The following is a 15,083-nucleotide window of genomic DNA, read 5'->3' on the forward strand; positions in this document are numbered from 1 at the left end:
CCTGCGCGTCTGGCTGGATGATCGCGAGGCAAGGGTTCGCAAACGGGAATGATCGTCGATCGTGTGGTTCGTTGAGCGGGGTGATCTTTGAGTCTGGTGGAGTTTACTATCACTTTTACCAATAAAGCTTGGGGGGACGATTTGTGATAACCGGACTGATGATACCGTCCCATCCCGGGGGGTGAACGTTCACAAGTGACAGCCACATAAAGTGTAGTCTTTAGCATCAGCCGTCTGGTGGGGGTTTGCCGTCTTCCACACGATGCAGCACGATGGATCGATCGCTGGGGCACTGACCAAGGTTTTGGCGAAAACAAATGAAATGCAACATAGACAAGCTATTGATCAGTTTTTCGTTCCTTTTCCTATGTTTTAGATAACATTATCTAAACACAAAAGAAAAAAAAAGACAAAAATATCTTCAGTCGACCCATTTCTCATCTGAATTAGTCCACAAGAGCAATGAGTTAAAAACAAACCTGCAATTAACATAAGACATTAACCCTCTCTCGCTTCATCTTTCTCTCTCTCTCTCTCTCTCTCTCTCTCTCTCTCTCTCTCTCTCTCTCTCTCTTGCTCTTTGCCATCATTATACCGTCCAATTCCAACAACTATACACCAGTCTGTTAACGGAACTGATGATGATCGTCAGCCGAACGGGCATTCCAATTTTCTTGGGAATGTTCCTGGGGCTGGAAAAACATTTGGGGTAGAAAATTAGGTAATGATTATTAACCCCTCACGAAGCGCACGGCCTCAAGGGGTAGTACGACCGTTTTTTTTGGGGCCCTTTTTTGTCCATAATTTGTACGTAGCAAGACTATAATAGCATCCCTAACCTACCCGGTGGCCTTAAACAATGAATGCACTTTCCTGGCAAAGGCAACAGCTCAATAGCAAGCAAGCAAAGGGTACGGCGTGCCAACAGTAATGTGCTTAATGTTTGCTTATTTAAATAAAATAGTAAATTGAAGATAAAAACCCCTTTTCTCTAGCTTAACCGCTTGTCCAAAGCGTTTGGGCAATACATAACATCCACACGGTAAGAAAGTGAGATGATACCTTAAGCTTCAGCCGATTTGTCGGGCATGACGAGATCACGATTATTACGATCACAAGACGCCTGGAGAAGGCGCATCCCAAACCCGGCGCAAAAAGGGTATGAGGAAGCCCAGGGCTCTCTGAAGATGGAAAAAAGAAGCGAAAAATCCCATCGTAAGCCGTAAACTTATTGCGTAAACGCTGTAAAGGGAGATAGAAATTAGAAATGGACAAGAAGGATGAGTGACGTGTCTTACACACACACCGAGCGTATCGAGGCTGCTGCTGATATGGTGGTAAGTGATTGTGGTTGAGGGTGAGGAAATGGCACGAAAAAAAAGCGATGCCATGAAGTTGAATTTGTTGAACCGCACCGACCCGCGCTAAAGGTAATCCGAATCCGGGGAGCGGCGGGAGAAAAGAAATAAAGATGCAACCGTCATTCCGCTGTGTCCGCTCACGCTCTGTACCGAATCAAGTGGCTTCGGTTGATGACTACTGTGTCTGTGCCAAGTGACACCGAGAGAGAAAGAGAGAGAGAGTGGTGTCTGAATGGGGGCTTTTTTCACTTTATCAAATCCCTTTTGTCCAAGATGACGAGCTGTGCACAAGATCGTCAAACGGTGCGCCTGCAATTAGGCAGCCCCGACTCCCACTTATCCCAATCAATGGGATTCGCCCCCTTCGGGTGCATATGCAGTGTGGTTAGAATGTTGGAAAACCCAATCCGTTGTGCAATACCGCGCGCGCGCGCGCTCAATAGCATTATTGGAATTAGGTCCCGAGTCCGAAGTAGACAGTGCCAGGCAGGGTGGGTTGTGGTGAGTCTTCGACTTCGCCGTCCAGCGCCGTCCAGCTTGCATAACTGCCACACAAAGGAGGGGGGGAGTTCATCTACCGATAAAGGGACCATCGGTAAGGTACTACTCCCAAGGCGCGTAAGGATGCAACGAGAAAACAACTCGACACTAATAGCACTAACGACGAGCCGCGATGGAATTGGTGCTGAAGAATGCTCCACCAAACATCACCGGCAACAGGTGTACTCGGTGTACTGTCATCATCATCATCACACCTTGCCGAATTGTCTATCATCACTGGTGATGGTGCCTTCGTTTTCGTTTCGGTTGTGAAAGTTCAACTGCTCTGTGCCGTGTGTTTGTCTATGCCCGTGCCCGTGCTCTTGTCCTTTTCGGGGAGAGCCCTCTTCAGCCTACCGGAGGGGGGCTTTACCATCAATCACCTTCCCCCCCGGGTGAATGTCCCCGGGTACAATACATCTAATGATCCGTGTCACTTAAATGTGGTCAAAACTGTCTGTGTTTGTCTACTACTACTCTCTCTCGCATAATCGTTCGCAAATGATGAGGCAAACATGAAGCGGGCAGGCGGGTAGGTGATCCACTTGTGAGCCGTTAGAGGTTGATGAAGGGGGGGAAAACAGTTATGAGAGGCCTAATGTGCGTTTGCGTAGGCACAACATAACAGAACGGGTCATGGATGAGACCGTTCCCTGTCACCGTCACGATCAGCCTTTTTGCCGTCGTCGTTTGGACCAGGATAATGTCGGTCAAGGTTGCAGTCCGATTCGTACTCCGTACAATCGGTTCCCTGTTATCGAAGGCTGGTGAGGTAATTAAGCACGGTACGGTTTCCACTCTAGAGCCACTTCCAGAAGACGCGCAACGATGGTGATGGTGTTTTGGGTTGCGCATTTAAAATGCCACCATGGTGATAGCAGCGTCCGCGCTGATAGTGCCTCCCCTTTTTCGTGCTTGCAAGGGAACATCCTTGTCTTGGGCAGTAAATCTTCGCTGCACTGATTGAATGTTGTCCTTTTAATTGAATTAACTACCAACAAAAAAAAAGAAAAGAAAATAAAACCCCTAAGTCGCGTAGATGATGATGCGCAGCGAGGCGCTGTTGGCGCGTAGGTACATTCTCTTTTGACGTAAAAGCATTGGCGTTTTGCAACCGTCGTCACCATAGCAACGCGGGGATGATTAATCGTTAGCTGCACGATCGCGGGACACAGTGTGTGTGTGTGTGTGCGGTGGAGGGCATGCGATGAGACGTTGATCAATTATGCGCAGTTTATGTCATCAATCTGACCCAGCAATAAACCGAAACCGCCACGAAGGTATGCATTTCATTGATGCGCTTAGGATGTACTAAATAGGTTTACATTCTTTGGTGGTTTTAACAGTGGCTTAACTGAGGTCTTCTTTGGCAATATCATTTTTACCAAACTACACGGTTTTTTGTTGTTGTCGAGAATTAGAAGAACTAGATTAAACTCTTTGCTGACATCTGTGATTACGTGTGGTGTCTTCCTTATTTATATAGCGGGTCTATGTCAGTGTAATGGCTCCAGTTATTGAAGTCACTGGTCGAAATATGCAATCATCCAATGATATGTTGATCATCATAAACTCAACATCAACTTGTACGATTATTTGAAGAAGGAAAAGAGCTGCCATGTAGAGCTGCGATCAACGTTTTAGAACAATTCCATTGGTTCAATGGTACAATGTGAGGTCCTTATAAAACCGGAAATATATCGTTTCTTATTCTAATCGTATGGTCTGTTTTGCTGTCCTGCTGCAGCTTGAATTGAACCACTGAATCGCTACCAGCTAAAAACCGGAAAATTAGTATCTTTGGATGTAAGGTACATGCGAAGAAGAAGCATTGAAACTTAATATTTTAATGAATGTGGGAAGTTCAAAGATAAAATCGTTTAAATACAACAATTCTATCTTTTACAGTACATCAATAAGTCCTCCATTAACAACGAAAGCGTTTGCGATTGCTGCATCTAAACAACTTGCCTGATGAACTATCTGGCCATCTGGATGAACAGACACGTGCCAATCATAAAACAAGCGCCTGGTTTGCGTCATGTCAGACGCCGACCCCGCTGCGATGGACGATCTTATTTGTTTGTCTTTATCGCCACTAAACAAATAGAAACATCTATTACTGCGCGACTGCTGTTTCAACACATTCCACACAGCCGAACCGCGTTCGTTTGGGGTTTGGGGAATTTCATCAAACTGTCTCAGACAACGGATGAGTGAAAACAAAAAAAAAAAAGGTAAAACACCTTAAAGATGCAACGGTCCGATAAAAATGCGTACCTCGTACCAGCGAGCGCAAGGGGAAAAGTACAAAACATTAAGCGTTCACACGCCCGTCAACGTGCTAACGACGGCCAACGGCGGCGGCGGCGGGTCCAACTTTTGTGGGAGCCGATTTCAAACCGCTCCAGTTTTTGGCGTACGTGAATGAGGCTGAACCCACCTGTTTCGCCATTGGAACAAAGAATCTTGTTTTCCCGCGTTGGGATGGTTTCGCTGTGTTTTAGCATGCGTCACACCACAAGTGCACTAATCAATCTCTTAACAGCAGCTTGGTGTACCACGTTTGGCAATTCGTTCGATCGTGCGATGTGTGCGGCGTGAGAATTTCCATATCAACACAAAGATTGGCAACATTTGCCGTTTGTTGCCACCGGTCGGAATACCCTCGACGGGCAAGAATTGCATTCCAAATGTGTGGCAATGTGTCACATGCACAACGGTGGCCAGCAGGCCGTTACGAAACGTATCATCCGCTGCTGCCCACGCGCGTGAGAAAGCTATGCACTTAAATTACAGCCTCACTGATACAAAAGGGGGAAAAAACCCCACCACCACCGCACGGTCGAGTGTCTCTGGAGTGCTCTTTTGCCCGTTGCAGGCTGGATTCGAATGGGGTACAGATACATACAGATAAAAGAAGGAACGAAAAAAAACACATAACTCCCCGGAAGCGTCACTCTGGATTTCACTCGCTTTTCCTACTCGTTTTGCCTTATCGCACGATGCCGTCTCGGAACGGTTGGCTGCACTTTACCGGTACTTGGTGTGGTAGGCGCTTTCCACCGTTGGAGGGTGCTTCTTTTGCGAACTTGCACGAACTTGCCCAGGGCCAGGGGGTAGCATTCAGGGACATGGGACAGCGAATTGCTCGTTGGATAATGCTGCTGCGGGATGTGCTCTTTTCTGCAGCGATGCTCCAGCAAGCAGCCGGGCCCATTAGCTGTGGATTATCGCATCGTTCGTCCAGCTAATCCGCATTTGCAATGTCGCGGTGTGGCTCTTACCGAATCAACGAAATGTGCTTCGCTACCGGTTACATTGAACCGTACCCGAATTGGCAAACGGTTTCCGTTTCGAATCAAGCACGAACCACTTGCACAGAGCTATTAAAAGACACAAATGTTGCTAAGAACATAATTTAACGTCTTAATGCAATAACGCAGGAAATAACATGTAAGCGCATCAAACCAAACCAAACCAAAGCGCGCACACACACACACACACACACACACACACACACACACACACACACACACACACACACACAAACGCGTTCGTGTGCGCTTTATGTTTGTGCGCTCCCCTTTCGGATTTGCATCGGATCGCGTGACGATCAAACGAGCTGAGCACAACGGAAAGCGACGAACCCCTGGGCAACACGGCTTGAAGCATCAGCGAGCGCGCGCGCGTCACGTTTCGGTACCACTACAATGTACTGGAGGATGCAAATGATGTTGGCCTACGTTTAGATTGCACCGTAGGCGATTGTTGATGCAGTAGTAGGCAGTAGGTCCCGCTGCAGTAGGTCAAAGGTGAGGCTTGATTTTTCAGTGAAAAACCGTCTCTCCTTCCTTTCCCGAACGTGCTTTCTTTCGATGGAAAGCCACTTTTCTGCTTACGAACCGGTTTTTTGGCAAAACACCGATGGTACCGGATGCACGGCAGTGACTTGGCTTGGTGGTTGTATAAGCATCCCTTCCCTTAGAGTAGAGTTTAATTCGTTTCGAACAGCCGCTGCTCCGTGACCTTAGCCTAGTCAATCTATCAATCGAAAAACGTTATTATTATACCACCACTACCACCACCACCACCATTACAAACCAGCGATCGAGCGCATCTCAAGATCAGTTCTCGCATCTCGCTCGCTGAATACGATCAAGCTCATTACATTGGCTCCTATCTCTATTTCGGCAACCCGGCTCGATCGCTTGCATGTAGAGGTATTGTAAATGGGTTTAAGAGAGAGAGAGAGAGAGAGAGAGAGAGAGAGAGAGAGAGAGAGAGAGAGAGAGAAGGTGGCATACGAAGATGGGGGTCGATCAACATTACAGTGTAAATAAAGTGACCGCTCGGTTCCTTCCGGTGCGGTTATTTTTTGTTTCGTGTTTGTTTCCGGCTACATTGCACCTTCATGTGTCAGATAAAATCACCTTCCCCCACTGGGGCCAAAGGGTGCAAAATGTATGCGCATAAACACCAAAACCACAAAAGAAACAAGCCAATTAAATAATCAAACCCAATACACACACACAAAAAAGAAACAAAACCTCAAGCACACTGTTCATTAAATGTTAATAGTTTTGCATGTTGCCTTGGTTTTTGACGGGGGGACTGGTGGATCGAATTGGCGATACAATAGGGAAAAGGCTAGACGCTGGAGCGACGGTCAAGCGACGATCATGAGCGGGATGAAGCGGCACAGGATGGCCATTGTAAGCGCTAAACGGATTATGATTGCTTAGGATGGTGTTGTATAACACTGGACACTGTAGCGCGACTTTCGAGTGCCACACAGAAGAGAAAATAGTTCATTAGAGCAACTAAACGTTAATACATATGTAGAGCATGTGAACCCACACAAAAAAGCCAACACAAAACAACTACTTTTCGTCAACATTAAAAATAAACAACAAAAAAGACATTTACGCCCAGCAACAAACCCGGTGTACGATCGTTAATGATCGTTTGCCCAGGAGCACCGAAAACGTACACGTACACCCGTGCAGTAACTGAAAGGGTGTTTAATTTAAGCGCTTCTTAATTACACGTCCAGCAGCTTCCGAGCAGGAGGATCGTTAAAGCTTGTTCCTATTGCAGGCATCGTCTGTGTTTTGTTTTAAGTATGACAGCTTAACGATGCGGACGCTCTTTGTTGACTGACCGCTGCTTTCTGCGTCGAGTGACATTTTGCGGGCTCTCTTTCGCATACCGCAACACCACGTACGTAGCCGTCTGGGTAACGAAAATAGCCTCAATTAGCTATTGTTAGCAAGCAATGACTAACCGCAATTACTATCATAAAAGAAACGGTCGCGCGTCAAACAACAACAAACCCTTTCGATGCGTAAGAGCATAATTACACACACACACACACACACACTCCATGGTGCAAATCAATTGAGCATCGATCACACCGGCACCAGGATCACGACACCTTTGACCCGAAGCCGGAGGTCATACTGGCTGGAGCCGAGAGCCGCAAAAAAGCCCTTTCCCCAGCCTTGAGGCGCCTTGGTGGCAGTATGTTGCGGGCAACGATGTACCAACCATGCTCCTGCAATGTCCACCAGCATCCGCATGTGTGTGTGTGTTGCTAAATGGCCCCCATGAAGACGCTTGACACTACAGGCTGTATGGGTTTGTTGGTTGTGGAATTAGAGGGTTTCATCGGTTGCAAGCCACTACTCAATCCACAGAGCACGATGACATGCCGCGACATGTGTGCCAATTTGGTGTGCATTATCCGATACTGTACAGCCTGCCGCTGTCGAAAAATTAAGCGGGCCTCCCCCCTAAATCATCGGCGACGCGCGATCGTCCTCGGATGCCATTTGCTAATTCGATAGTTTCGGCTACCGACGGGTAAGCGATGGTTTGAAAAAGACGAAAAGAAGAAGGTATGTAGCTATTGTGTAGCTAGAAAGAGACATACTTGCGGTTGCTTCCCTGCGGTTGGTACGTGGTACAAGGTACACCTGCCGTTGGATGCAGTGGCCCTCACGGAGCGGAGCGATCGTTGGGGAGCTTCTTCACACGCACGCACATACAAACCGATGTCTAATGGCCAGGTTGGAAGGTACGGCAACCGGGTGCGATCAACATGGAAAAACAATCACAACTCTGCGCTGAAATTAATTCGTGTGTGTGTGCCGCTTGCTGGCTGCCATGTATGGAAATGCGCGCGTCCGCTTGCTGTGTGCGCATCTTCCGATCGTTACACGGCCGCGTTGAGACGAAATTCGACGCAAAGCCGTCGTTCTTAGTAGGACAATTAACTGCCCCCTCTACCCTCGCCGTCTGGCTTTAACGGTCTCTCGCCCCCCCCCGGTACGTGATGTGTTGTGCGAAACGATCGGTGCCCGTATCTGGCCGGCCCGATCGGAAGCAGGGGGGGGGGGCATTAGAGGCATTAGAGCCGCTCAAGGATGCGTCGGAACTGGCGCGATGGTTTTGTTGGTATAAATCGGTAGGAACAATCGTCCGGTCAGCACATTCTGTCGTGCGGCGTTCGCTAGTGAAGGTAGAACTTTGAAGTCCGACTTTGTAGAGCCCGGTCCGGTAGAGAGAGATGCGCGCTTTCGGTGTTGCCATTGTGGTAAGTGGGTTCCCTTGTTCGGGTGTGAACAGTGTACAGTGTTGCTACTTCCGGTGGAACCTCTTTAGTGAGGGTTTTGGTGAACAAATGGACATTAGTGAGGTTCGAGGTTCTAATTCGCTATTCTTCCCCGCTTACAGTGTGTGGCCCTGGTGGCCGTGGTACTGGCCGAGGCACCCCTGCCAGGCGGTTTCGGTGGTAACGGTGGCGGTGGCCACGGTGGCTACAGCAACGGTGGCGGAAACGGTGGCTACGGTGGTGGCGCCGGCAATGGTGGTGGCGGTTCCGGTGGACCGCTGCTCCAGAAGCCGACCGGCCCGCAGACGATGGAGGGACTGATGATCGACCCGCAGCTGCTCGAGCAGGTGAAGATGGTGCTGCTGCAGCACGAAAGCGAATCCGCCTCGAACGGTGGTGGCTCGAACGGCCCCAGCAGCTCGTACGGACCGCCGCGCAACACGGAGCGCATCGTTGGGCTGATGCTGGAGCAGCCCGTCCAGAGCATTCAGCTGGCCGAGTACTGGCAGGGCGATCAGCAGCCACCGAGCAGCTCGTACGGACCACCGCAGTAAGCAACTCCGGAACTCTATTGCTGAGGAGGGAGGAGAGGAGCGAAAAAGAAAGAAAATAAGTAAAGAATAGGAGGAGCAAGAGAAAAAAAATCGAAAAATAAATAAAAAATTTGTCACCGTTAAAATATCCCCGCGAGGAGTGGTTTTCTAAATGTTCAAACAGACCGGTTGTGACGGTTTGGTGTAGTGATGGGACAAATGACGTTTCGGTTGGAATCGATCGACCTTTTGTGGACGCGATTCCGGATAGTAGGTCCAGAATCGGTTTCGGAATCAGAATTGTCTCCAGAATCGGAATCGTCTCCAGAATAGGAGTCGTCGTCGGAATCAGAATTGATTCCAGAATCAGAATCGGCACGGGAATTGGAATCGACTCCGAAATCGGAAACCACTTTGCAATCAGAATTGGTTCCGGAATCAAATTCGATTTCAGGATCTCCTTAAGAATAGGCGTTAGGTTCCTATGCAGCTATGATTGTATCGATAGCCGACACGAACTCACATTTACTTGTAAACGATCCATTCACATGGAGATTCCGAGACTAATTTTGTTTCTAAAACTTCCGATTTCAAATCAAGACCTGACTCTGATTCTGGGGCCAATTCTGATTCCGATTCAGAAGCTAATTACGATTTCCGGGCCAATTCCGATGCCGGAGTCGATTCTGATTGGAATCGACTGCAAAATCTAATCCAAAATCGGTCCCATAGTCGACACCGGAATCTGAATCGGAGTCGGCTTTGGAATCGGCATCGATTCTAGAATCGGAATCAGCTCCGGAATAGATTCCGAGCTCCCACCACTAACTTTGGTGAGTAAGCGCAAACGGCGGATGCGTGCCGGTGTAGCCTGACATCACCGGCTCACGCCTTCATCCGGGTTTGCGTGTGATTATCGCGTTGCAATTGCAACCGCTTTTGCGTACCCAAATGCGATCGTAAGTGCGATCGTAACTAACCCCCAAGCGGACGCAATTACTGCTTGCTTTAGCTTGCAAGGAATATTCACGATACAGACGGACCGCGGATCGAGCCAGTCCGCTCGCCAATACCCAGAAACGAGTAGCGAGGAGCCAGTGTGTGCGTGTGTGTGTGTGGAGCACGCTTCTACGCTTCTCCAGAACCTCCCCAAGGCACCGATGACATTCACCGAAGAGCAAGAGAGGTTAGGTCCAACTCCATTGGCAGGCGGGAGGCAGGCCGGTTGGATAATGCTAGTGATGTGGCCATAATCATAGACTTGTTTGGATCGCGCGGGTACTACCACCAACAGCTTGGCTTCGCATTGCTTTTGCTGGTGGGAATTGGCAAACGAGCGAACGGAAGCGTATTTGCACGACAACACTGACCTCTCGCTCGCCGTGGGGGGGGTTTAATACCCCAGTGCCGATAAATTCCGAAAGTGATCCATCGAAAATGTCTCTGATGGTAGTCAGCCCTTCCCCTGCCCCTGCCAATCACCATAAAACAATCGGGCCGTTGGGATGCCCGGGAGATGCGCAGTAACGTAACAACTAATCATAAAGAAAACGACCCACGATAAAACGCCAAATATCTGCCGGCGAGAAATGTCTTCGAGAGGGCTTCCTTCTTCTTTTTTTTTGGCGAGAGTGCAATAAGCAAACGCATGCGCGATGGAAAGCGCGCTGGAAAGTGAAAGAAGAATAGTCAGCGATAAACTATCAAACAACTATGCTGGGGCTCCCACCCGGGCCACTACTGTTGAAGATGTACGGCTGGTGGGATGCACTCCCGCCGCACTGGCGCTGCTGCAATCGCTACCACTCAGGTACCCCCCTTCAAAGGAGACGCTAGTGAAGAGTCTTGCGAAGAACCTCCGCATAAGCGGCGGGAATTGCATGCCCGAAGTGGAGATGCTTTATCCGAACAGAAGGGGTGGGTTTAACAACTATCAGCAACGAATGTCGGCGCAAGCAAGCTTACGCCGCGGCGAATAAGCGAACGCAAGCGGGCGTGTGGGGATGAGTTTATCGCGCGCGCGCACATCCAACAGCAACAGCAACAACGGTAGCTGAGGCTGACAAGCAAGCAACGGCAAGGAAAGGCAAGAAAGCAGTAAGCAAAAACAGCAAAACAAAAAAAAAAAGAACCGTCAAGACGAGCACCACAGCCGCCTAAGATAGCTCCCAGCCGCCGAAAGAAGGTTCACGTACCCACCGAACGAGGGCGAGGGGGGGGGGGGACGAGATGGACCCCTTACACACTTACCCTTGCAGCATCCGATACTACTCTCGCCTTCTCACGGCTTGCTTTGATGGAAAGGGAAAGGATGAACGACCCTCACATTAAGATGGGAGGGCGGCCGATTTGGGGGGAAGCGTCCAAAAAGTGGGAACGAACGAAAGTGCGCGCGAGCTGCGTGCTGTGGCCGTGGAAGGGGAGGAAAATAATAATAACAAAAAAAAAAATAGCAACGAAACGCTGGTGTGCAGCGGCGCTAAACAACGGAGCAGACGAGCAGTAAGAAAACCTCGTCCCTCCTTCCTCTCCCTGCATCGCCAACAACATAACGAGATATGCCACTCCACGCCGCTTCACGTCTTGGTTTTGTTTTTCTTTTTCGGGAGAGCCAGCTCCGGTGGGCGCTCGGGAGCTAGTCCGGGGCCGCCGTCGCCGCGTCTTTCGGGGGTATAAAGACTGCAATTTGGCCCGACAGAAAGCACACTCGGTCACAACACTCGCTTCAGTAAACATCTAAATTTTAGTCCCCGTGTTTTTTCTTCTTCTCCATCCCCTACCTTAAGTGAAATGAACAGCTTTGCCGTGGTAAGTACCCCGTGCTAGTACCCCGGGCGGTGCAGCGCCATCTGGCGGGTTTTGTCGTTTGTGCCGTTTGGGATGATCTCTCGAGCAAAGGATCTAGTGTGATTGTGTGTACGTGCGGTTCATCGCTTGGTGTGTAACCTCCTTGTGTGTGTGTGTGTGTCTTTGTTGTGCTTGCCTACTGTGTTTGCCGCGTGTTTTCGGTAGCCTACTGACGTTCTATAATTAGAGGACGATAAAGTTGCCCACTTGTCCACTTGGTTTTATTGTTGAGACCCTTAACCAGGGGACAGTACTTGAGAAGGTTTGAAGAGAGTGCTTGAGCTTGTACTAGCGGAAGTATGGTGGTAGTCCACATCACATGCCCCAAGCCTTGACCGTGTTTTACTTGAGGATTGGTTGCCATTGCTGATAGCATTTCATTCAAGTTCTGGCTGGAATAAGCGTCACACACTGTAGTTCGGAGAGTAAAAGTGCGTCCGAAAATGTCACACCACCACAAGCAGACAGCAACACACACACGCAGCCAATCCTTCGCCATTTCTTCGATCATTAATTGGAGCAAAAGCTAACGATTTTTCCTTCTCGGTTTTCACAGTTTTTGGCGTTCGCCTCGCTGGCGGCCATTGCCGTTGCGGAACCACCGTCCCCGTACAGCTACAACCGTCCGTCCGGCGGTCATGGAGGTAGCGGCGGCGGTGGCGGCTACAGCCACGGTGGTGGCGGTGGCTACAGCCAGGGCGGCTACTCGAGCGGCGGCGGCTACTCGAGCGGAGGAGGCGGCGGTGGCTACGCCGCCAGCGTCGGCAGCTTCTCCGGCTCGTCTTCGTCGTTCTCGAGCGGCGGCGGCGGCTACCAGGCCGTCCCGGCCGGTGTCCAGACCTCCGAAGGGCTGAACGTCGATCCGCAGCTGCTGAACGAAATTCGCCAGATTCTGCTCCGCGAGGAAAGCCAGTCGTCGTCGTCGTCGTCGTCGTCCGGTGGATTTGGAGGCTACCCGTCCGCACCGTCCGGTAGCTACGGCCCGCCGTCCGGTTCGTACGGCCCACCGTCCTCCAGCTACGGCGTCCCGTCCGGTGGCCACCGTGTCGTCGGCATCGACCTCGAGGGCGTCAAGCAAGCCATCCAGGTCGCCCAGTTCCTGCAGACTTCGTCCGCTTCGGTCCCGTCCGGTTCGTACGGTGCGCCGTCCGTGCCGTCCGGCTCGTACGGTGCCCCGTCGGCCCCGTCCGGTTCGTACGGTGCGCCATCGCGCCCATCCAGCACCTACGGTGCTCCGTTCTAAGCATCCTCCGGTCACACCACCGGGATCATGCGGCAAATCACCACATTGCCCAAAACCGTACAACATCCAACGGCCGTCCGGAAGTACTTTCTAACTGTCCACCGGTCGCCGCCGTTGGAGCAACATCAACAACAAACGGACATGGAAAAAACGGGCCTCCCCGTGAGATAAGGTTCCCGGCGCCCGGACGAAACGACGACACACATTGGACACTGGACGACCGCACTGGCACAGAATAACACACACGCATACACAGGCAAATGCAGCACATACACATGGAAGAAGGAAAAAAAAGCACGCAAACACCACCAACCCCGCCGCCGAACATCTGGATGGCGAGGAAGGCGCAGCGCGCACCTGTCCCGCCGGCAAAGCGGAAGACCCTGGGACGGAACTTGCATCCGTGGAGCCTTTCGCGGGCACCACGGATCCGGGACAGGTGGTACCACTGGGACCGTTTGTGTACGGAGACTAATTTGCTGTTTCCAGTGTAAATATCTCTCTCTCTCTATCTCTCTTTCCCTTCTATCACTATCTTTACTATCACACTCTGTCCCCCTCCCCCGTAAGTAGTACCAAGCGTTTTTGTTACTCAAGCAGAAACCGTAACCGAGGAAAAAAAGTTATGAAAAAAAAACAATAAAAAAATCGAAAAATTTGTCACCGTTAAATGAAGTGTGTTCTGGTTTTTTACTGCCCTTTTTTGAAGTACTTTTACCCGGTGGAAGAAAACGTGCAACATTTTATGGCTCTTTTTAAGAGCCGTTTTAAGAGGGTGTACGGTTCGCGTGCTTTCGTCTCTGCAGCCCGTTCAAGCATATGATTGGATTAGTCTAGGGCAATGCTCTACAACACAACAGAGCTTCCCTCGAGTCTTCATAACCTTCTCTCGTTACATTCCGCCGCATAGCACAGTTATCTTGAAGCGCTTTCATATCCGATCAAGTACCGATCGTTAGCGATCGAAAGGCTGCAATACGGTGAGTATTGTTCTCCATTCACTGATTTAAAATTACCAAAAACGCGATACCATAATGCGAAAGGGCTCTGCTTTTGGTTGTAAAGATACACGCGCACTGTGAGATTTTGATTAATTGACAGTGATTACTCAAGACGCGTTTTGCGTAACCGTTTTGGGGCGGAGGGTCTTAATCTAATCGGATTACAAACCCCACGATGGTGCGCGCTGTCGGTGGATGGATCCCTTCTACTGATTGCGGAGAAGGGTGTGTGTGTTTCTTCTTTTTTTTTAAGTTAAAATGCCCCAAATTTGACACGCCAGTGTTGCAAACTAGGAGGGCTTTTGAAGTTACCCAAACGCTGACCCAAGGGCTAGGGCTTTGTTAATTGCGCCCCCAGCGTGCTGGCGCAATTTTGAAGTTTGATGTGGTGGTGTGAAGCAAACGCACATAAATATCTTAACGTTACGGGGCGATCTTAATGGGTCAACAGGGAACAACTTCCCTTAAAAGCAGTTGCTTAACAGTGGCGATCGTTTCCGATCAGCTCCGGTTGAGGCTTGCTTCGGCTTATGTGCACGTAGTCAGGAAGTTGTGGCACTACAAAACCCTCCGTAGGCATTTTGTTTTTTACGTAGTCTCTGGAAGCACACTTGCAGCATCCGGTGCCACATTCGGGGAAGTTTGGAAAGCATCGTCAGGCAGTGCGAGATTAATTACTGAAATTATAGCATTTGCATCTATTCGGAAGCGTTTGCAAACCACACTAAGCAGCAATTCCCTTTCTCTCCCACAGCAAATCCCTACCCAATAAAAGAATCTAAATATTTAATGAAACATTCCTTTTGCACCGTTTTCTCCGTGGGAGCGTCAAACAGCGGTCCATGCATCTTCATCGTCACCACCGTCACGAGATCGTGATCACACAGACGAGAAGAAAGTAAAGTTCAACAGCAATAACAACGGCAGCAAAGAAACAAAAAC

At 49.8% G+C, this 15,083-nt stretch overlaps 2 protein-coding genes across 2 annotated transcripts; both read left to right on the plus strand.

Moving 5' to 3' along the window:
- The first annotated feature begins 8,345 nt into the window (after positions 1-8,345).
- Positions 8,346-9,196, plus strand: LOC1273347 (uncharacterized). Its single transcript, XM_312313.3, has 2 exons — positions 8,346-8,499; positions 8,640-9,196. The coding sequence occupies exons 1-2, from the start codon at positions 8,473-8,475 to the stop codon at positions 9,069-9,071; spliced, it is 459 nt and encodes a 152-aa protein (XP_312313.1). The 5' UTR covers positions 8,346-8,472; the 3' UTR covers positions 9,072-9,196.
- A 2,534-nt stretch (positions 9,197-11,730) lies between these two features.
- On the plus strand, positions 11,731-13,811 carry LOC3290653 (keratin, type II cytoskeletal 1). The gene is made up of 2 exons (XM_563533.4): positions 11,731-11,858; positions 12,454-13,811. The coding sequence occupies exons 1-2, from the start codon at positions 11,841-11,843 to the stop codon at positions 13,138-13,140; spliced, it is 705 nt and encodes a 234-aa protein (XP_563533.3). The 5' UTR covers positions 11,731-11,840; the 3' UTR covers positions 13,141-13,811.
- The last annotated feature ends 1,272 nt before the right edge of the window (positions 13,812-15,083 follow it).

Source organism: Anopheles gambiae, chromosome 2 (assembly GCF_943734735.2).
Source record: "Anopheles gambiae chromosome 2, idAnoGambNW_F1_1, whole genome shotgun sequence".
Lineage (NCBI taxonomy): Eukaryota > Metazoa > Arthropoda > Insecta > Diptera > Culicidae > Anopheles > Anopheles gambiae.